Consider the following 21,615-nt stretch of genomic DNA (forward strand, 5'->3'; position numbering starts at 1 on the left):
AGTCATGTCTTGAGGAGATTGTAATCTAGATATAAGACAAGTGACAACAGGTGGAGACAGACTGACTGGAAGCACAAGGAAACAATGAGGGAGAGCGCATTTTGGCTGGCCAGTGTAGAAAGAGCCAAATCATGCCAGCACTAGCTAAAATGTTTGCAATGAACAATTTACTCAACTTCTAACCTCTTTATTCGGCTTCCAAATTGCCTGTGAACAGTGAGTTTTACTGGTGAGTCTGTTAATTATTCAGTCACTTTATGGGAACAAATTTTAGCCTACAGGCAGTTGAAAATACCTAGTGATAATTTAGGAAGGATGTGGATAAACTGGAAAAAGTCCAGAGGAGAGCAGCAAAAATGACACAAGGCTTAGGAAACCTGGCCTGTGAGGAAAGGTTAGAAAAAATTGGGCAGGTGTAGTCTTGAGAAAAGAAGATTGAGGTGGGAGATCTGATAAGTTTTCCAATATCAAGGGCTGTTAGAAAGAGGAGGGTGATCAGTTGTTCTCCATGTCCACTGAAGGTAGGACAAGAAACAATGGGCTTAATCTGCAGCAAGGGAGATTTAGAAAAACTTTCTAATGACAAGGGTAGTTAAGCTCTGGAATAGATTTCAAGGGAGGCTGGGGAGTCCCCATCATCAGAAGCTTTTAAAAACAAGTTGGACAAACACCTGTCAGGGATGATCTAGGTTAACTTGGCCATGCCACAGTTCAGGAGGCTGAACTTGATAACTTCTCAAGGTCCCTTCCAGCCCTACGTATCTACAATTCTATGTTTTTAAACTCTGTGATTGGTCACCCAAGTTTCATGAAATGGTTTCTGCACTCTGATTGGATGACTCTGTGATCACAAACTTCCTTTAATCTGTGGGATGGGTGTGAACAAAGCCTTGTCCATTTGAATGTTGGCAAACAGCAACTGAAACAGAGCTGCAGGTTTTATTTGCAGCGCTATTTATGGCTGCTGTATACACCCGGAGCCTAGTTAGGATCGAATTATAAACTGTTCAACACAGTTTCTGATCTCAGTCCAGCTTTGTCACGCCAGCTGGCAACATCTGGGCATTGTCCCCTACTCATTCCTATGGTGTCCGAGTGGTAATGAGTTGTTCTAAAATAGGGCATAGACGTTTAAATGTAGTTCTCCCATGGTTAAAATCCCCATGTAGATAGAGGTTCAAAGAAGGAGCAGGGGAAGGTAAGGTAACTAACTCTTAGCTGATACATTAAGTACTTTCTGAAGCTGTCTGGGAGTGGAGGATTATGGAGTCATTGTGACTTGCACGTCTTATCCCCATTTATTGTTCAGGGTGGATGGTGGCCTGTGAAACTGACAAGGGAAAGACTTGTGTCTAGTAGGACTTAAAACCTGAGTGTAGCATATCCCCTGCTTTGACAGTGGCAGTGCTGGCAGCCACAACCAGCTCTGAGGAAGCAATTCCAACCAGGATTAATGTGAGAGTGTCAGGTGAAAAGTGCAAGCTAGTGATATCTGTTGGATGCTGGAACTGTTCCCTGAGACCTGCCCATGTTACTGGCTTTACAATGGGATGAACAAATTCCTCTTAACCTAAGACCAATGCTGGACTCGAGACATCTTTTAAGAGAAACTAATTTCTGGTGGTCTTTACAAGAAGCCCAGTCTTTACAAGGGCGAGGGGCAAAGAGCTGAGCTGAGTGGCTTCAAGCAGCTGGTTTTAGGTCCAGTAAAGTGTGGGATACCGCTTGCTGCTATGGGATGATCGCACTGAGATGTTGGCATTAAAGGTGTGTTCCCTCTGCCTTTAAAATGTCTTGTATTCTTCTCAAGCTCTTTTTGAAATCAGCTGTGTCAAATGTTAGCTGGTCTTAGGCCCCCGAAACATGGCTCCATTGGCTGGCTAGCTCCCATTCTTGTCATTAACAAATTGCCTCTTGGCTGTTTTGACAAATGGACATTCTGTAGGGGAATCCTGCATGCCTGTTAATTTGATTGTTGTGAAGTGTTTAGGGGTTGGCACATTATATCAGACAGCACACGTGAAAGCAAGCACTTGTTTTCTTTCCCTACAGGGAAGCCACCTTGCGATGGTCCAGAGAGTCTAATTTCCCTGCAACTTTGGTGATGGAGCTGAAGGTCTGGGTTGATGGTATCCAGCGAGTTGTGTGTGGCGTCTCAGATCAGACCACATGCCAGGAGGTGGTCATAGCATTGGCACGGGCTATTGGTAAGTAATGTGTTGAATCACCATGTCTAGTGAAGTTTTGTTAATGACCGACTTCAGTTTTTATTGCAATACCTGAGAAAGTGCTTCTGTACATTCTCAAGTCTTTCCTGTGATGTGGTCAAGGATTATTATCCACTTTGGAGCTGGATGAAACTGAGACATACAGATGAAGTAACTTTCCCCAGGGAGTCTCCCAGTGAGTGGCAGAGATGGGACTAGAACCCAGGAGTCCTGACTCCAGTCCCCTGTTGTCACCAGCAGCCAACACTATCTCCTGGTGGATTAGTTCTAGAACTCTATTACATTTCTAACACAAAAGGCTTGACCCAGGCCAGTTCTTCTTTGATAACAGGTTTTAACTTTCAACCTTTTAAAAATTTAAGATCACTAAAATAGTTCTGCTTCCACCCTCTCCCCCTACCTCAGAACCCGCCAGTCTCTTCATAAGTAAATTTGTGTCCACATCTGCACAGTAAACTCTGGTTGAGGAAGCAGGAGACCTCAGGGTAGCATGAGGCTGTCTTTGCCACAGGGAGGGCACAGCAAAATTCTCTTAGATCTTTCCCACATAAACAGCATGATGCAAATGATCATCTGTGGGATCACAAGTTTGTTTAATTGCATTGGTGGTTACAAATGTACCGCTTTTAGAACATTGTCTTCGTATGAGAGGGGCATCGCACCACATCAAACTGCCAACTTGCTGGGACCTTCCAGGTGATGGTGGCAGCTTTCGGTTTGAGCCAGTTTCCTATGTCTGAATTAAACATGTTTGTTCTCCCATGAAGGCTGTGAACTTTACCAGGAGAGAATACAGCTGACTTGGCAATTTCTGCCCAAGGTTACAGCAACTGTAGAGGGGACAGACTAGTGTCTGCTTTGTTGTGAGGTGTTAAAAGTTGGCAGGAACGCCATGGGACTATGTTTATAACCTCCCTTCTGCTTCCCCTGGGTACTGGCCAGTTAACTCTCCTTTTTTCTGCCCGTCCCCTCCCAGTAGAATTCAGATACACTCCTAACTTTCCCTCTATTCCACTCTGGTATATTGTCTTTCCAAATGTAGTCATAAAAGAAGCTTTTGCATCAGAGAGTTGTTAATGTCACACATTAATGTGAGCGATAGACATCCTGCCAGGTAGGATATTCTGCTCACTTGTTACCCATCTCTGTCCCCGTGTTTGTGGCTAACTCCCTGTTTGCACTGAAGGTTCCATGCTGGGTTACAGGTGTACTGGGGGTGGGGCCTGAGCTGAAGGAAGGGATTGCATGAGTAATGCATTAATTACTAGAAAGGAGAAGGAAGAAGAGTCTGGCATCTCTCTGCATAAATACCTTTTACCCGTAGCCGGTCAGATGGGTGTGGGTACCCACCAGTCTGGCTATGGGAGCTACAGTAATGCCACAACTATTGGGCTCCCAGAGGGAAGAGGCAGTTCAAGGAGCAAGGTGGATAATAAAACCTTGTCTTTGAAAACTCCAGAGGCTCTATTAACATTCTGATTTACACCTGTTCCGTGGGCTTCCAGCTATGGCAACCCCCTGTCTCTAACAATGCCACTCCACTGGCTTTGATTAGGGGCATAGCTCAGGTTATTTTTCCTTTTTCTAGTGTCTACACAGCAGTGAAACAGCCCTTAGCCTGAGCCCTGCAAGCTGGCATGAGCCAACCACAATGTAGACATACCCTAGGGGTCTTCCTAAGTGAGAGGCCATGGCAGGTTTTTTTATTATTATTGTTATGGAGATATACCTATCTCATAGAGCTGGAAGGGACCAAGTACTGTCCCTGACAGATTTTTGCCTCAGATCCCTAAATGGTCCCCTCAAGGATTGAACTCACAACCCTGGGTTTAGCAGGCCAATGCTCAAACCACTGAGTTACCCTTCCCCCCTAACCCCCACAGTGTAGGGGCTAAACTTGGATCTCCAGAGTTCCAGGCCAGCACCTTAATCACAAGTGTCCTGCACTGAGGGAGGGGAGAAGCCCTGCTGGCTTATGAGCTCCATAACACTGTACTGGAGAGTGAGCCACACAGCAGGCAGGCGAGGGCTGGGCCGATGTATTCCTCCCGGCAGCATGCTGAGCAATGCAGAACAGCCCCAGGTTCTGCCTCCCCTGATGTTCAGCGGACACAAACAATAGTCAGTGGCCATGTGCTCTTCTGCAGGCAGAAGCCAGGTCATGGCACCCCATATGAGTCACCCAGCATGTGTTTGCAGTTTCCCTGAACTTGAGAAGTGCATGTTAGTGCTGATTGCACTGTTCGAATATCCTGCGGGTAATAGTGAGCGGCGATTCTGTCTAGTGGTTTGGAAATTCACTAAAATTGCAGCTGAAGTTTCCATCAACATGTGTTCCTGCCCTCCACCAGGGTTACATATGCCTCCGAGCTGATGCTGCAGATCAGGTCTCCACCTGCAGCATCATTAGTTGGAAGTGCAAGTAGAGAAGCACCCACAAGCTCAGGACCAAAACCTTGTGGGCTAGAAATCTCCTGACTCAATCTCAGAAGCATCAGAAAGTGTTTGAAGCTGAGTTGTGATGTTTCTGCTCCCAGAAAACCTACTGGCTCATGATCTTTTAATGACAAATATCTTTTCCATCCAGCAGACGGTACGGTGAGATAAGATGTTAGACTGGCTCTCTGCAGACCCAGGTTCTAATCCTTCCTGAGGTCACACATGTAAAAGGGAATGTTTTAAGACTCGTAATTCTCCACTGGTGGCTGCAGTGATGGAGATAGTAGTGGAGCTAGGGCTTGGGAATCGTCACCACTATGTTGTCTAATCCTGAAAGCAGACAAACTGGTGGTGTGAGTCCTGGAGCCCCAGCAGTATGTAATCGGTAATTACAGGACTTAATTTTCCTAGTGCAGAAAACACTGCTATTCAGTGGGGAGTCTTCAACGCCTAGGACTTGGAATCAGGGGGTGTCATTTCAGAAGAATTCAGGGGAATGGGGGGCACAGTTGTCAGTACGTAGAATGTTATATGATTATATTACAGCCTGGAAAGTCGGGGGTGGGTGGGTGGAGTACATTGGCCTATGAAAAGTTGGGGTGGGGGGTGAGATTGATGCCCCTGCTTGGAGTGAAGCCAGATAGGTAACCTTGGGCTAGAAAGGACAGGGGTGCCATAGGTGTGGATGGAGGTGCATTGACACAGCATTGGGAAGAACACATGCTGCCTGGCTGCAACCACTGACATTGGTGGTCTTTGCTGGAAGCAGAAGTCCGTCTCCTCCCCCGCCCTCCCCTCAGATTCCTGGTTCTTCTTTAAGTGATGGTCCCTATTGTTATCCACTGAGGATGGTGCACATGCATCAGTGGAATACAGGGAGGGGCTGCACATCTCGAAGAACCTCCAGTTACAGGTAAGTTGTCTCCTCTTTGAGTGTGGTGGGGAAGAGCTGCATTAAGGTAAGGGCTGAGAGATGGATGTGTTGCCAGAGGCTCTACATGTTTCTCATGCAGATGGGATCTCGGGTACAGGTTGTGGGAGTGGAGTGGCTGAGCATGATGAAATGTTGCCAAGTGTGATATTCCCCATTTCTCGGTGAGCTCCTAGTGACTCATCTGTTCTCTTCTCAGGCCAGACAGGAAGGTACATTCTCATCCAGAAGCTGCGGGAGAAGGAGAGGCAGCTTCTACCGCACGAATGCCCTCTGGAGTCACTGGCCAAGTGTGGACAGTATGCCAACGACGTGCAGTTCATATTGCAGCGGACGGGCCCCAGCCTGGCCGAGCGCCCTTCCTCTGATAGTGCCCCCCAGGCTCCCGAGAGGACATTCATCCGGGCCAGCCTTCCCATCAAACCCAGGCCGGTCAGCACAGAGGTGCCGAGGTCCCGGGAGCCTAAAAAGTCTATGACCTTTAACTTGGGCCCCATGGGCTCCAGCGATCGGCTTGCCAAGAGCAAGCTGAGACTGCACAAGAGGGACAGTGTAGACTCAAAGGACAGCACCAGTCGCAGCCATCCATCCAAGGAGGAGCTGTTTAAGACTGTGCTGCACCAGCAGGAGCAGCTGCACTCCTTGGAGGTGCACGGGGATTCCCTGGAAACGGACCTCAGGCACTGGGAGCAGGACAGAGGCTCCAGCCAGGAAGACGAGATCCTTTATCTGGAGCACCTGATCAGGCGGAACGAGATGGAGCTGGGCGAAGAGGAGTTCTGGCAGAGCGAGCTCCACATGGAGAAGGAGTGTGAGAGGGAGCGGCAGGAGAAGGTGAGGAGCCTGCGGGCCACCATGGAGGAGTACACTCAGAAAATCCACGAGCTGACCACCAAGACGGAGGTCCTGGAGAAGGAGATCCAGATAGAGATGACAGAGAGGGCCAGGTGGGCGAAGGAGGCTCCTGCGGATCTGGAGGACATGGCTGCCAAAATGAAAAGGGATCTGGAAATCAAGGCCAAGCAGAGCGCCCAGCTGGAGAGCAGCCTGGCAAGCGTGGGGAAGGCCTTGGAAGAAGCTGAAAGGAATCTGCAGGTACAGTTTCAGTAACACGTGGCCCCCGGGGATCAGCAGTGGAATGCGGCCGTGTTCAGCTCATGCTCTGGCCTTCCTCCCGAGTGAGGCCTACACAAGATTGTTAAGGGAGCTGCCCAGGGACCAGCTGCTGAACCGGCCCTGAAACCCCGGAACCCTCCTCACTGTGCAGATCAGTAGAGAGCTCTTTGTGGCTCTTGACAGGTTGCCATTGGCAGATAGTGGGGGTGGTCTGGGCAATGTTACAACCCCGACAGTTAGGGTTCAATACTACTTGGGTGTATAGAAAGCCACTGAAAGTGCAGTATGGCTGGGAGAATTAATGCACTGGGGCTTGATCCTGCAAGGTGTTGAGCACACTCACCCTGATCCATCACAGCTCTTATGTGCCCGAGTAATCCCACTGAGTTCAGTGGTACCACCCCTGTGGGTCCCTGCTTTGCTGCTCAGTGCCATGTGGGCTCCAGCCCAGAGGAGTTAGCGCTTGGGATAGACACTGCTTAGCAAACCTTACAGTGCAGGGTGTGGGGAGAGGGACTGACTCTCATGAAACACAGCTCCTCCTGAGGTGGCTGGAATGCTCATGGACATGTCCACGCTAGAGAGCGCTCATCGGGTGTGGCTCTTTGGAGCAGCATTGGCTTCATGGTGCTGGGTCGTGCCTGCTCGGGCTGGCAGTGGGAACACTCTATGGTGCTTTCCAACCACACGTCTTGGTGCTTGAGGGGCACACTTGTCCTCTCCCACACTGTGGTATCCAGGATATCCCTCCAGGGAGCACTTATGCAGCAGGTCCTGGGGTGCTGCAGCCTTTTCAATAGCTATAGCAATGCAACAGGGAAGACGGGAGGGAAACATCATTCCTCTTAAAGACTTTAAACCCAGGAAGATTTTAAGAAGCTCAGGGCAAAGCAGGGGGTCCTTTTTTCCTTCTCTTCAGCCTGTTCTCCCTGCCACCACTCCAAGTGAGGATCACAAGTAGAGAGGAAAACTCACTACACCTGCGTCATGTATTGACAGCAGTTGCTACAGTGAGCTAGAGCTGCAGGTTAATTAGCTGACTGTGTAAAAAGGACTATTGGGGTGGGAGGGAGAAAATCCAGAAAAGCCGAGGTCAGAGAATTGCCTTGCCCACCAGCATCTTGTAAAATAGCAGGTACAAGAATTTGCATCATTCCCCTCGTGTGTCTGGAAAACCAGTGGGACTGACTGAAAGCTGCCCAGGCAGTTGTCGTGGGTGTGCTCTTGGGTCTAGTGTTTGTGGACAGTTTTTTTCACAACCGAAGGGAGCCGCTTAGGGTGAAGGGCCTGGTCTCCACCTAAAAATGAGGGCGACCTAGCTGTGTCGCTCCAGGCTGTGAAAACAGGTGCATGACACGTGATGTTTAGGTTGACGGAAAGATTCTCCCATTGACCTAGCTGCCACCTGAATGATCTACATTGACGGAAAAACCACGTCCACTGATGTAGGCGGCACCTGCCGGCCAGTGCTACAGCAGCTCGGCCGTGGCGCTGTAGTGTAGACGAACTCTTGATCTGGCTTCCTCGTGCTATTTAAATTGCTGATGAGGGGAGATCCCCGTGCAGACCAGCTCTTGCGCTGTTTTGTCTTTGTTGCCAGTGAAAAGAGACAGACTGAAGCCAAATGCGCTGCCTCACGAACAGCAATGCACCCGGCCTCTCCTCACAGCCACCCAGTGGTGTAAAGGCTTCTGCTCTTCTGGCTTTATGAAGGAATAAGCCAAAGTAGCAGGTGCTGCTGGCATCCAGCCTCCCCAGGAACTCTCTTCTGACTGGTGCTGCTCTTGAGCTCTGCTTGTGGCATAAGGTGCTGGGGGTGGAACTGTGCACACTGACCAGAGGAGGCTCCATCTGGAACTTCCCAAGCCCCTGCCCAGCCACTCTCCACACTGTAGGATGGTACCACTTCGGCTATGTCTACACTGCAGTAAAACGCATGTGCCTGGCCCCGGTCTGCTGGCTGGGGCTCAGGCCGCAGGATAGATGGGTGGGCTCCAGCCTGAGCCCAAAAGTTACACTGCAATTTTATAGCCCTGTAAGCCCAAGTCATCTGACACGAGCCAGCCTTGGGAGTCTTACTGCAGTGTAGACACCCCTGGAGGCCCCAGCTCAGAGCAGGGACCAGGCGCTATGCACAGAGAGAGGGAGACAATCCCCACTTCTAAGATGACAATCTCAAGGGAAAAGACACGGGGTGGAACAGGAACCAGGCGCAGAGAGGGGAAGCAACTTACCCAAGGTCAGTGGCAGAGTCCAGCCCTCCTGAGTCTCAGTCTGGACTCCTGTGGTCTGGGCCATGTTACCTCCAGTGGGAGATCTAGATGGCAGCCAGCTCATATTTCTCATTGGGAATGCAGTGCCTTAACAAACTCCTTCTGGCCCAAACCTGGGAGCAGGGCAGCAGCCACTCCATGTGGCAGGGAGGGAGGGAGCAGGGTGTGAATGCTGATGCTGGGCTAGGAGAGCAGCATGGGAGCTGGGCGTATGCTTGGCTTAGAACAAGTCAGCAGCCTCCCTGGCGTGCTGGTGGCACAAGGGCGCTCAGCTGGGTGGATTCTGGGGCCTGAGCGAATAGGTGAGATGGGGGGATGATGTCTTTGGAAAAACCCTCCCAGACAGTTTTGTTCCTGTTGGTGTAAAAAGGCTCTCATCCCTCCTGAACCCCCTAGGAAAGCAGGGCAGCTCTAATGTGATGCCTGTTACAGATGACGTGTCCCCCCACCACCTCCCAGTCTCTTGTGTTCACCTAACCCCTGCCTGATTTAATGTAAACACTTCTCCTCCCCCAGGACAGAGCAGCATTAGTTGCCCCTTGCTAGGGACGCTTACATTTGCAGCCATCCGAGCATCTTGCATGTTCGTGGGTGGCTCCAAGCTGGTAGCTGCAAACCCTGTTTTGTATTTGTGCTTATAGTTTGCTTAAATAGAAACGCTAAGCACATGGCTTTAGTTTTTCTTCCTTTTCTGTTTAGTAGACACTGGTGCCCTCTTGTGGACATATGGAGAACTGACCGGTCTTAAAATTCCTGTTATGATTGGTTTGATTATCCCAGTGCAAAGTGCAGCTTTGCTGGTATAGCTGCATCCACATGTCAGAGCACTTTGCCAGTGCGGGATACCAGTAAAGCGCTCCTAGTGTAGACATAGCCCCAGTCCATCTCCGACGGGAATGTTGTCTTGGCATTCCCGCTGATTAAATACTGACTTTGAACGACGTTATTATTGTCATGAAGTATTGTGATTGTGTGTGACTGACCATCCATGACTAAAGTAGTTTTGCAGTCCAGTTTTGCAGTCCAGCCCAGCAGCAGGTGGGGTAGCCGAAGAGAGGATCCTGTTAGATTCTCCTTCCTCTTCCTTCCACGCTGCCTCATCTCAGAGGAAACCCTAAGACTACTTCCCTGCGACTCTGTTCTCCCACCAGACTGCGTGAAAGTGGAGTGACTGATTCGGGCTGTCAGTCTGTTCACCAACCATGGTGCAGGGACAGAGGGAAATACTAATCCCAGGCTGCAGATGGAGTCAATAGGCTTGAATGTGCCAGTCTTGTCCCGAGATGACCTGTATTCCATTCCGATGCCTCTTGAAACCTTGTTCGCATTACAGCTGACGCTGTGCCAGCTGCAAGTCCGTGCTGAAGATCCTGTAGCCAGGTTTCCCTATTCTTGGTGCACAGGCTGCTCGCTATACAAGGATACTGACCTCCTTTGTAAAGCGCTTTGAGATTGACCGAGGAAAAGTGCTATATAAGAGCTGTGTATTAACGAGGATAGTGCTATAGACTATGCTCTGGTAGTGCATAGCATGGTTTGTAACCAAAGCTCTTCAAACCCAAATATAGACAGGACCCAGCTTGGTTTCCCGTGGCCCCTTCTGCCCTGAGGTTGAAATCCAGCCTCTGTTGGTCCAGCTCTGCTCCATTGTCTTCTCTGGAATAGCACCTAGGTGTAATCTGGATACTATGGTGTAGCCAAACTTGAGGTCTCTCAAGGACACCTGCCTTGCTATACTTCCTTGGTTTTGCAAAGATGAGTTGGAAGGAGAAGGTGGAGGTGGAGGTGGGTGTAGTCAGAGCTCCAAATATGCAGCACCCAGTGAATTCAAAGCATGCGTGGTATCTCTTTGCAGACAGGCTTCTCCACCAGAACCCTGCAAGGAAGCCTTGAGCAAGAACCCTGCCTGCCTGTGCTTGGCTGGCTGGGAAGCATGCTCTGTCTTTATCTGGTTCTGCCCTATGCGAGAGAAAGGAGGGCGAGTGAGACAAGGTGCCTAGTTGAGATTGAGTGCCGTGGGGTATTGTGGCAAGAGGCTCAAATGACTTTGTGGGAAGGACGCTGCTGGAATTAGAAGGTCTGCCAGGTAGTGGAAGTAGCAGAAGGCCCATTCCAGTGAGTGTGATCAGGTGACTCAGAATAGACTCTCTTTTCTCATGGCTGGATAAGAGCCCCCATAGGAGAAGTGTCAGGTTGATGTGTTGGTCCCTGTAGCACTCGCTGGTCGTCTCTGGCCCGGGTGCCCTGTCTGCATTTTAATTTACATTTAAAAATGAACAGCAGGGAAAGTCAGCAATGTGGCCTTCCGAGAACTGGCCTACAAGGGGCTTAATCACCTTTGGCAATGCTGGTTCTCTGTGTCATAGTCAGATCTGGCCTCATAGGTGGAGGATGGCAGGTTCTGTTGTTGGCTTTGGAAGCATCATGCTAGTGCAGCCCAAAAGAGGGTGTGTGAAGTGCTGAGTGGTCAGCATGTCTGCACAAGCTGGCGTGTGTTTGGTATTGAGAGGAGTGATGTTATTTGCCCTCTTGGTGGCCCTGCTGTCTCCTGATTTAGGGACTCGGAGGAGGTAGTAGGATGAAGGGTGAGCAAGGGGAGGGGGATCAGGAGCCCTGCAGGCAGCTTTATCTCTGGAGGTCCCATTGTATTGATACCCTTTCTGCTTGGCAGATGAGGCACAGCTGTGGAGCTTATCCTGTTCACCCTGTATTTTGCAGGCCCAGAATCAAGAGCTGGAGGAGTTAAATAAGGAGCTGAGGCAATGTAATTTGCAGCAATTTATTCAGCAGACGGGAGCCACAGTGACTGTTTTGCAGTCCAGACCTGAGGATGAACCCCAGCTGGATCAAACTAACCACGAACTGCCAGCCTGCCAGAGAAACGGAGGTCAGAACGCAGTTTGGAGACCCATTTATTTAATGAGAGGGGCGCTTGCTTTAAGACCTGCCACCATGCTGGGCTGAAATGCTGCTTTTAAAACCTCCTAACTCCATTCTAACTCTTGTCATCTCCCTGAGATTTCTTTGTCAAGATATCTCTAGCTTTCTCCTTCTGTTACCCGCCACTGCCTCCTGTCTGGTTCCTTCACCGCTTGGATGTAGTTCAAATATCGAAGCTGGATGGACTTGACCAAAATACTTCTGTAGTTACATGCATTGAGATTAGGGTCACCAGGGCTCCTGCTTCAGTGTCATCCTATCTGCCATGTGGGCTGGGAACAGATTGTCCTCACTGTGGCTGAGCGCATTGTGGGGTTTTTCATCTTTCTTTAGAGCAGAGGGCATAAGGCTCTGCTAGCAGCAGGATCTCGGGCCTAGAGGACCATAGGTCTGGTCTGATCTGACAGATCTGTGCTGCTGTAACTCACTACCTTGGGCGGTGTTAGATGCTGGATTTGGGGGGTTGGCTGCCTACCAGCGTACCCACCCCTTCTACTCCTTTCCTAGAGGGTGCAATTGTGGGACAGTCCGTAGGCCAAGGCTCTCAAACCGTGGTGCATTAAAACAGAAGTGGCTTCAGTGGGCACTGGAGTTATTTTGCCCCCTGAAAGACAGGTTGCTTCTACTTAGGGGCCTAAGTATGGCTGTGGGTACTGGCATTGAAAATGTTATCAGTAGTGGCTTGGTGGGAGTTGTCAGCAAATGAGGGTAATAAGACTGCGGCTGGGCCTCCCCCACTGCATCCACCATTATGTGTGTGGTGGGTAGGGTGAGTGAGAGAGACCCAATTCCTGGCTTCTAGCAGCAGAGACTAGAGGAGACTGTTCCACAGTCCCGTGAGTCTGGGGAGGAGGGTGTTCCCATCTCCTGAGGTGATTGTCCCAGGGCTTCCCACCCCCTTTTGGCAGAAGTGGCCAGCCCTGGAGAGGCATGTGGTATGCTTGAGCCCTCTCTTCGCTGTGGTGCTGCAGAGGCTGTTTCCGCCCAGCCAGGAGGCAAGAAAGAGCTGAAGTGGGGAGAGGCCGTGGCCTCATGCTTCTCTGTTGCCATTGGCAGCTTTGCTCTGGGTCAGTAGCCCAAGTGTCTGAATTGGCCACTCTGTGTTCCAGCCTCTGGACCGCTGAGTGTGACATCACTAAGTGTACGTGCGTGGGTGGAGAAGCAGGTGGCTGAGAAACTGAACCTACCCATAATTCCAAATACCATGGTAGGTGGCAGGAGGGGGAAAGGAACACAGAGCAGTGGCAATTAACTGGGAATCTGCTTCCGTTCAGTTACGGCGCTTTACGTACTGTGGGCCTGATCCTCCCCTGGTGTCAATCCGTGCAGCTCCACTGACAGCAGTAGAGTTGTGCCTGTTGCACTAGTTGAGAGTCTGGCCCTGTATCTTTTCAACATCCTGCGGTTCCAGAGACCAGACTGGTGTCTCCTAATGTGCAGAGACTGAACTTGTCTCTGTTCTGGTTGAGCTGGGACTGCAAGGCAAAGATGGGTTCTTCACACAGCCACATGCAACTTTGGAAGTGGGGAGGGGAGTCCTTTTCCTCAGTGATCTTGGCTGAGTTGTGGCTGCATTCATCCCTAAAGGCAGTTCAGCCTCTTTACACAGGAGGATAACATCAGAAGAGCTCTTGATTCCGAGGCCGAGTGCAGAGACATGAGTGGACGGCGTGAAAAGCTCTTTTGCTGATGGGGAAGGAAGCGTTAATGCTGACTAGCTTTCAAAGTGTTACCTGTGGTTTGTAACAAAGGGAGAAACACAGCCCCCTGGGGATTAGATGATGGTTAGTACAGGAAGAGGTGGTATATCGTCTGTCCATTGCGAGTAAAGACATTTATGATATTCGTGCAACTTCCACTATAACTTGCCAAATCTTAGCTGAGGAGGCGTTCACTCGCCGCTGTCGCTGTGGATGCTGGCGTACATGAGATTTGTGTGTACTGATGATTCAGATCTAGACTGGAAAACCTGCCTTGACTGCAGCACAGAGCAGAGAGCTCCCACAGTATGAAGGATGTTAACCTGTGCAGCGGGCACACCACTATAAAGAAAACTTGGTGTGTGGGGTGTGGAAGGCTACAGAGAAATGTTTGAGACAGGGATTATTCACAGGGATCTGAGTTGATAATGGTGGAGGAGGGACATGAAACAAAGGTTTCGTCACTTCTTCCAATAGCACTACTACTTGCTGTGCCATAAAGAAGCTGCTTTAGTGTAGCCTTAAAGGCTTCTCTGAACCATATGAAATGGAGGAGTGATTTAGAAAGAGGACCCCCAAGACTGAAGTCAGGGTAGGCTTTTCTCCACAGCAGTCTAGAAGAGGGGAAGCCCCTTCTGATTCCGCCTTTATTACTGAGAAGAGTCCAGGTGCAGCCCCCAGACACGTTTTGCATGAACGTCCCTGCTGGGGAGCTCTGGACTGACCTGTTCCAAGGGTGCTAGCAAAACAAATCCAGCTTGACACTGAACCATGAACTTGTTTCTCCTCTCTAGGCCTTCTCCATCCCAGCACAGACTCTCCTCCTCGACCAAGCGCCAAGCAGTTCCTCGGCCATCCACGGAACCTTCAGAACCCACTGGTGTCCAGCCTGAACCCCGAGGGTGTGTATGTTTGAACTGGCCTAAGCCCTGTTGTGCTCCTAATGCCCAATCTTGCCAAGCAGCCCTGCAAAAAGTCTGGTCTCCTTGCGACGGTGGCAGCTATCGCCTGCGCGGAGGAGGCTGTGACCCAACTCTCAGACCGCTCGGTGTTTCTCTCCTGCTCTCCCCTCCTTTCTCTGGTATTTGATTGCAAAATGAATAGCTTCTCTAAAACAGCAAAGGCTTAGTTGTCCTGCAGTGCCTACCATAAATCCTTGTGCGTTAGGTCCCTTAAATATTAGTTAGCAAGTGGCAACCAGAGCATGAGGGATGGGATGGGGTCTGGCAGCCGTATTACTTGAAATAATGCGCTGTGGGGCCATGGTGCCATGTAGTGCAATAATGCATTAAAAGCATCCTGCTGTGTGATGTCTGTGCTATGAATAGGTGCCAACGTGACCGTGATGCTTATACCTGGCAGCATCCCTTTCTCTGTCTCCCACCACTAGGGAGAAGCTCGCTGCCAGACAAGCGCTGCAGTTGACTTTGCTCCCAAAGCCAGTGTCTTTGCTGTTCAGTTTAAAGGATCATCTCTGCTAGTTCAAGCCTGTTAAAAACTCATTGGGTTGGGATGCTGTGTGCTGAGTACTAGGAGCTTCCTCCCCAGCAAGGGCCAGGCGTTGCTCTGCATGCGCAGCCACGCATTTGCCTGCGCCCCCCCACTCCCATGATGCATTGCACTGCCAAAAGGACTCACTTGTGTTTTTTTTTTTATGATTCTCTGCAGAGAATCAAGTTATTGCTGTGAGTTGGCCTGATGCACCCCCCAGAAAGTGTGCCTGCACTTTTCCCCATCCCCACAGCCTCCTCCAGATTAGCATGAACAAACCTCAGCAGCTATATGCAAAAGAGCCAAAGGACCCCAGACCTTTAGGCCTGTAAGAGACTCCACACTTCAAAACTCAACCATGACACCTACTTGCTCCTAGCTAAGATGCTGGGTGCCTGTCTGCATGTTTGCTGCACCAGCACGCACATCCTCTGCCCTCCTACACATACGAATTGGGGGGCCAGTGAGATGGATCAGAAGCTAAAAAGCTGTGGAGCAAGATGGGAATTCCCATGTGCAATCATTATTGCATCTCTGGCATGCAGACCTCCTTGCACTGGTTAGAAATTCCAACACCCTTGCAGTTGCAGTAGAAATACCAACACTCCATTAGTTGCAATTCAGATCCCCCTGAGAAATGCAGAGACACCCAATCCTTCCGCATAGGGATATGCAGACTATATTTTACTGCAGAGTCTTGGTACCATTTTAACTCTTTTTAGTTCTGATTTTCACAACAAGCTTTTAAAAACTGTAAATAAATTGGTGGTTAGGGAATTAAATGGGGAGGGGGTGGGGAGATGGGTCTTACCCTGGAGGGGGAAGGAGCCAAACAGGGATTTTTATCAGAGACATTAAATCTTTTATCTTGAAGGATGCTGGGGTCCAGTGGCTGAGACTGCAGCATTCTAACCTGACCAACAGGGAAAGAGCCCAGCTGCCTCCACCTCCCCATAATGTGCAGTCCCCTCTCCCAGGCGAACGGACTGCTATGAACTCCACCCATCCATCTGAGACCTTTTCAGGGCACTTAGCCAAGGGGGTAGGCGTGCCACTGCCCCGTGCCATCCATTGCAAATAAAGCACCTTCCTTCGCAGACCAAGCGGTCGCTTCCGAGTCTCCCTCCTTTCTTCACAACTGATTGTGATTTTTTCATCCTTCTGCTGGTCCTGGTGGAGGGGAATGGGGGTCTGCAAAGGAGAGGATTTACGTCCTGGACCAAAGCCCATCTAAGTCAATGGGAGGCTTTCTATTGACCTCAGCGGGCTTGGGATCAAACCCTATAGGAATGTGTCTGTTGCCTGAATTTTCACTGGATGGTGTTTCTTCCTCGTTCATGGGGGGGCAGGGGGCGAGGCATTGCCCAGCTAGTTATTGGGAGGCAGAAATGTGCCTTTGAGGAGGAGGGAGAGCTTCATGCTCTTCCTAGCAGCCCCCTTTGGAACTTGGCATCGAGCCCCACCTGGTTAATTCCAGGAAACCCTGGAGCACCTTCAAAGAGCTGCACAGGGCATACCAAACCCTTCCCACCCAGCCTAAGGCACTGGAGTGAGTGGGGGAAGAATGACTTTGCACAGATCTTCTTCATAACAGTGTTTTTCTATACCAGGCCTTGGCATCTCGGCCCTCCCCCAGAACCAGCTTGGGAACTGTCCAGTTAATTACGCTAATTTAACCTGCACCCTTCTTCTTGGTGCCTGCTCTCTTTAGCAGAAGCAAGTGAATTGTGCTGATCTTTTCTTCGGCCCTTTCCCCCTCTGCTAAACATTTGCCCTTTTTATATCCTAAGAGACGGTGACCATAACATTGGGTCAATATCAGAACACACAGCAGCATACGCTGTCTTGAGTACTTACAGATGCTGCATAACACGAGCATTTCTCCACGTAGTACAGGAAAGATCCGCCTGTAATTCTCCCTTGTAGCATTTTAAGAGTATAAACACCAGACCCGGAATATTGTATCAGCTCGTTTCACTAGAGGGAATCATCATGGTGTCTGTAGGTTCATCTCCACTGCCTTTAGATTGAAGGATATACTTTTATATTGCAGATGTATGGTTGCAGCATACATCTTCCTTGTTTCCTTTTCTTCTTAAAAACACTAACCCACCAAGATGGGGTCACTTAGTTTATTTTTGTATGTCTTGCAGTCGTATCAACAAGGCAGAGCATCTGGAGGTAGAAAGGCCCAGCCACTGGAGGAGTGATTTGCCTTGCAAGTGTAACTGTATATAAGTAAAACCATGTTCCATATAGATATATCATATTTTTTTTACTCCTTTGTATCATGAATGGATGTTGATGGCCATATGAAGTGTTTTTACAGACTGATGTGTTTTAAATAACAACAAGAACAATTCCATCCCATTTGGATGAAAAAAAACCTGTTGTGGTTTTTTTGAAATGCTTTATCTATTTTAAAAAAAATGAAGATGCTGATATTTCTGGGAATCCAAGTAGCCCTCATAAGATGCATCAAACGACGAAAGACCCTTGTCGATAAAGCAAAGGACTGCCTTTGATGAGAGGTACAAGACTTTTCTGGGCTAAACAAAGGCTAAGCACATAGTGGGTCTTCTGTGCCATGCTCTGATGTTCACTTCCCAGGGGATACTATGTGCTACTGCTGTACAATGAAGGACCCATGGACGCCAGGATTGTGTCCCATATAACGCACTGTGACTCTCCCGTGGTTGCTTGTGTTAATACCCAACATGTGAGGAAAATGGATGTTTATCGGGAAACGTAATGAACTGCTTGGGAGACGGGGAACTCTATTCGTAGTCTTGCGGAAGCCAAGTTTGTACGATCTGGGGGAGAACTTGTACAAGCTGTTGCTCTTTGGACCAGGCAGCATCATGACTAGGAGCATCTGCCTGATGCTGAACAGAATCAGCAAAGACTTTCCAGATGCGGTATAATGGGATTGAGGGGCGGCTGGTGATGTCTTGTGCCAAGTGCATTATCTTCCAAAAGCATCATTTGCAAAGTAGAGAGGACTTGAGATGGAATAGCTGGAGTGACGTCTAGTTCCTGATGAACCGCAACTCTCATCCTGTGAGTCTTGATATTTGTATTTACATACTGGACCCCTCCTGCTTTCTAAAACACATTCAGGTAATTGAAAAAATGGAGGTAAAAATGTTGATGATTGAATGGCAAACTGGCATATGCATAAAGCTTCCAGTAGGGCTGTCTTTTTGCTACAGGTAGCTTCACCCTGACCTGAGATTCATTGTCCTTCAACCTCCACCCATATAACCCCTCCAGAGATGTCTGCCTCTCTGTCTTAAGGCAAGTTCAATAGGTTGCATGTCTGCCTACCATGGAACTCTGCAAAAGCTCTGTCTGCACCTGGTTCCATATTGCAGAAGCCCAGATGTACATCGAACTGAGCCAGGATTGGAGAGATCTGTGGGTCAGGGAAAAGGAAAGCTGAACACGTGCTCTGTGGGAAGTGTCTTGGCCGTTGTCCCCTAATACTAAAATGCGATATGTATTATTGCCATTAACCGGTATTTCCAGCCATTCACCCTTTTCCTAATGAAAGTACTGAAAAGAGTGGTTCATTGGTCGAGTATTTGCCGCTCTCATTTGTCAAGACAGCTCTCTTGTGCCTGCTCACTGCTTACGTTGGCAAACAAGTTTATTCGGATGGTGGCTTACTGTAACCTGAGCAACCCATTGGTTTTCTGCTGTTGCTGTCACTGCCCTAATTGCCCTAAAATACACAGCGGAGAATCCGAATGCTTCTTCTTGAAAATGCTCTGGTTCAGAACCAGGCTGCTGTTCATGTCATACAATATACATGAGCTAAAAGGGGAGAAGTAGAAGGGGAAACAGCCTCTTGCTGCTATTCTGTGCTTATTATGGTAGCACCTATAGGCCCCAGTTGAGATCAGGGTCCCGTTGTGGTAGGTGCTGCAGCAGCTGTATGACACAGTTCCTACCCCTAGAAGCTTGCTGCCTGGTCTTTCATTGTGAGTTCTCTTTAAGATTCCAAAGGATAGAATCCAAATATTCCTTCCTCCTTTAAAAGTAAATAAATAAATACATTCTAATGCATGCTGCATTAGTAACATTTCTAATATAGATGTGTCCCAAACCAAAGATGACCATTGTGTTCTGTTTCTCCTCTCAGGGTGAGCAACCGGCTGTGTTGCTGGTCTGAGACTTTTAGAAGCAGAGAGAGGAGTTGACTCCAAACATTCTGTAGTGCTCATTCATCAGTTTTTAGAAACCTCTGCTTTCCAGGGCTGAATGCTTAGCTTTTCTTGCAGATTTCTGACCCATTTGACTAGGTATGAATGGATACCATTCAACTTGAAACTCTCCAGTGGAGGGGAGAGGGGAGCAGGTATGGTCAGAAAAGAGACTGTAAACAGGACATTGGAATTAATATTCATTTTGAGATTCGTTGAGTGTTCCACCCAATTCTAAAAATCAAGCTGAGTTCTCAAATCTTACTCAGTGTACAAATTGGATAGGGTTGACAGGCAAAAACTTGACGTTTGTCTAAACAAAACAGGCTTGAACTGCAAGAGATTGGGAACAGGTGAGCACATCTTGGAAGTTGCTTTTCTCACCATAATCCTATTTTTTAAAGTGTTATCAAAACCTCCATCAGAACAAGCTCTTTAACAAGTGCACGTTATTGGGCTGTGTGATATGAGGAATGATGGACACACTGTCTGTCTAACATTTCATGCTGAATGTTCTTACTTGATGGCCAGTAAAAAATTACTTAAAAACAAAAAACAAAAAACCCCACCTCTATTTCAACGTTTTTCCATATTTTAATTGTGAATTGGAAATGGGCAAGTCTAGGGATTTGGACTGGATGGTACCTAGATGGCCCCAAAGTCCTGATTTTTGTTTTATAAATGTCCTATTACTGTATACAAAAATGTGACTTGGATGCTGTGTTCTTTGTAAAAACACTTTCTATGTATGAATGTATCCTGTGTTCTCAAACATTGTTTGGTTTAAATAAACGTATAGAAAGGATTTGTGTCAAGTGATTTCCTTAATGTGTGTGACTTCGGACACGTAGTGGGGGCCTCTCTTGCTCTCCCCCAAATGTATGTTTCTTTCAAAAGTTTCTGAACAAGAAGCCTATCCCCCTTCACAAAATTATCCCATTTGCTTTCCATCTTCCCTGCAGAAGCAGCATACTGGAGAATTCGGAAGCCTTCTCTCTCACACCCCCCCCCCCCAATACATACACACACTATATCTGTTACGAGTTCCTAGCATCTGCAACCAAGGTCTAGGCCCCACATTGCTAGGTATTGAACATACCCTTAGTGGGAGACCAGCCCTCCCCTGAAAAGTTTTACATTCTAAGGGTGGGATTTTCAAAAGCACTTCAGAGGCAGGAGCATAAATCTCACTGACCTCCAGTGGGGCTTGTGCTTCTAAGTCAGGAGCTTCTGAAAATCCCACCCAAAACAAACAAGGCAGGAAGAATACCCCCATTTTACAGATAGGGAACTGAGGCTCGGAGATTAAGTGACTTGCCCAAGGTCTCAGAGTCTGTGGCGCTGCTGGGAACTGAACTCAGGTGTCTTAAGTCCCAGTCCAATCCTTTATCCCTCTGTGTATGAATAAATACACACCCACTATAACATTTCTCGATCTCCTGAACACCCAATGGCTGGCTGGCAGCAATTGGGGCATAGGAAGGTTTAGGGTAGCTGTATTTGATATTAATGCACATGTACTCCAGTAGGACCCTTCTGTTCCTCTTGTTGAGCTGGAGAATATCAGCTACTCTGTATACCAACCCCCCTGTTTGATTTACATTATTGAATTCTATTATGGGGCTCTACTCATCTGAAACTCTGGCCTTTGCATGCACCTAGTTGTCAGCTGTTGAGGGAAGCTGAGCTGCAGACCTGCCCTGCCCTTTAGTCTCTGGTTTCAGGTGTGCTCTGCATCTCCAGTGAGATTACCCTAACCTGGAGGAGTGCTGCGTTCTTCCCCCTCCCCAACCCCCGTGGTTCTCTCTCAACTCTTCCCATCAGCCTCAATGCATCGGACCTCCTAGTGAGGCAGCTGGCAGACTCACTGAGCATGTCATATAATGGAGCTGACCAGGGCACCAGGTAAGGCCTTGTGTAGAAGGAAGAAATGGGAGTGGCAGGGAGTTCTTTATCTTCCCCTGCCCATGAAGGGACAAATTCCCATGTGACTGGAAGTGCCAAGGCCCAGAATTGTAACCTTAAGACAGTATATGTAGAATGGAGTGATATCTTCATGGTAAGTAAGCAGTTCTTATAATCCCCTTCTTGCCATTCACATGTGCAGTGAATTAGAGCTTTACCTATTTGATGATCATGAGTGTAAAAATTATTTGATGCTGTTTTTTAAAACCCTACAGTGCTTTACAAACAACAGACTAAGATAATCATCACTGAAAAAGCAGCCATCTCTGGGATGAAACATGGCAGCTTTTTAATATTGCACAACACTTTAGGACAGGAACTGAAGAG

General features: G+C 48.6%; 1 protein-coding gene across 8 annotated transcripts in view; it reads left to right on the top strand.

The window, feature by feature from the left end:
- Nucleotides 1-19,414, top strand: part of RASSF7 (Ras association domain family member 7) — a 125,822-nt gene extending 106,408 nt beyond the window's left edge. For 7 of the 8 annotated variants that reach the window (XM_050952879.1, XM_050952880.1, XM_050952883.1 and 4 more), the window contains 5 exons: nucleotides 2,053-2,207; nucleotides 5,798-6,693; nucleotides 11,706-11,874; nucleotides 14,422-14,529; nucleotides 17,272-19,414. In XM_050952879.1, the coding sequence (XP_050808836.1) occupies nucleotides 2,053-2,207; nucleotides 5,798-6,693; nucleotides 11,706-11,874; nucleotides 14,422-14,529; nucleotides 17,272-17,303 (1,360 nt within the window). In that variant the 3' untranslated portion in view covers nucleotides 17,304-19,414. The remainder of the gene's footprint in view (nucleotides 1-2,052; nucleotides 2,208-5,797; nucleotides 6,694-11,705; nucleotides 11,875-14,421; nucleotides 14,530-17,271) is intronic. The other variant, XM_050952881.1, reaches the window with a different exon arrangement.
- The last annotated feature ends 2,201 nt before the right edge of the window (nucleotides 19,415-21,615 follow it).

The sequence above is a fragment of the Gopherus flavomarginatus genome, chromosome 5 (genome assembly GCF_025201925.1).
Source record: "Gopherus flavomarginatus isolate rGopFla2 chromosome 5, rGopFla2.mat.asm, whole genome shotgun sequence".
Classification (NCBI taxonomy): domain Eukaryota; kingdom Metazoa; phylum Chordata; order Testudines; family Testudinidae; genus Gopherus; species Gopherus flavomarginatus.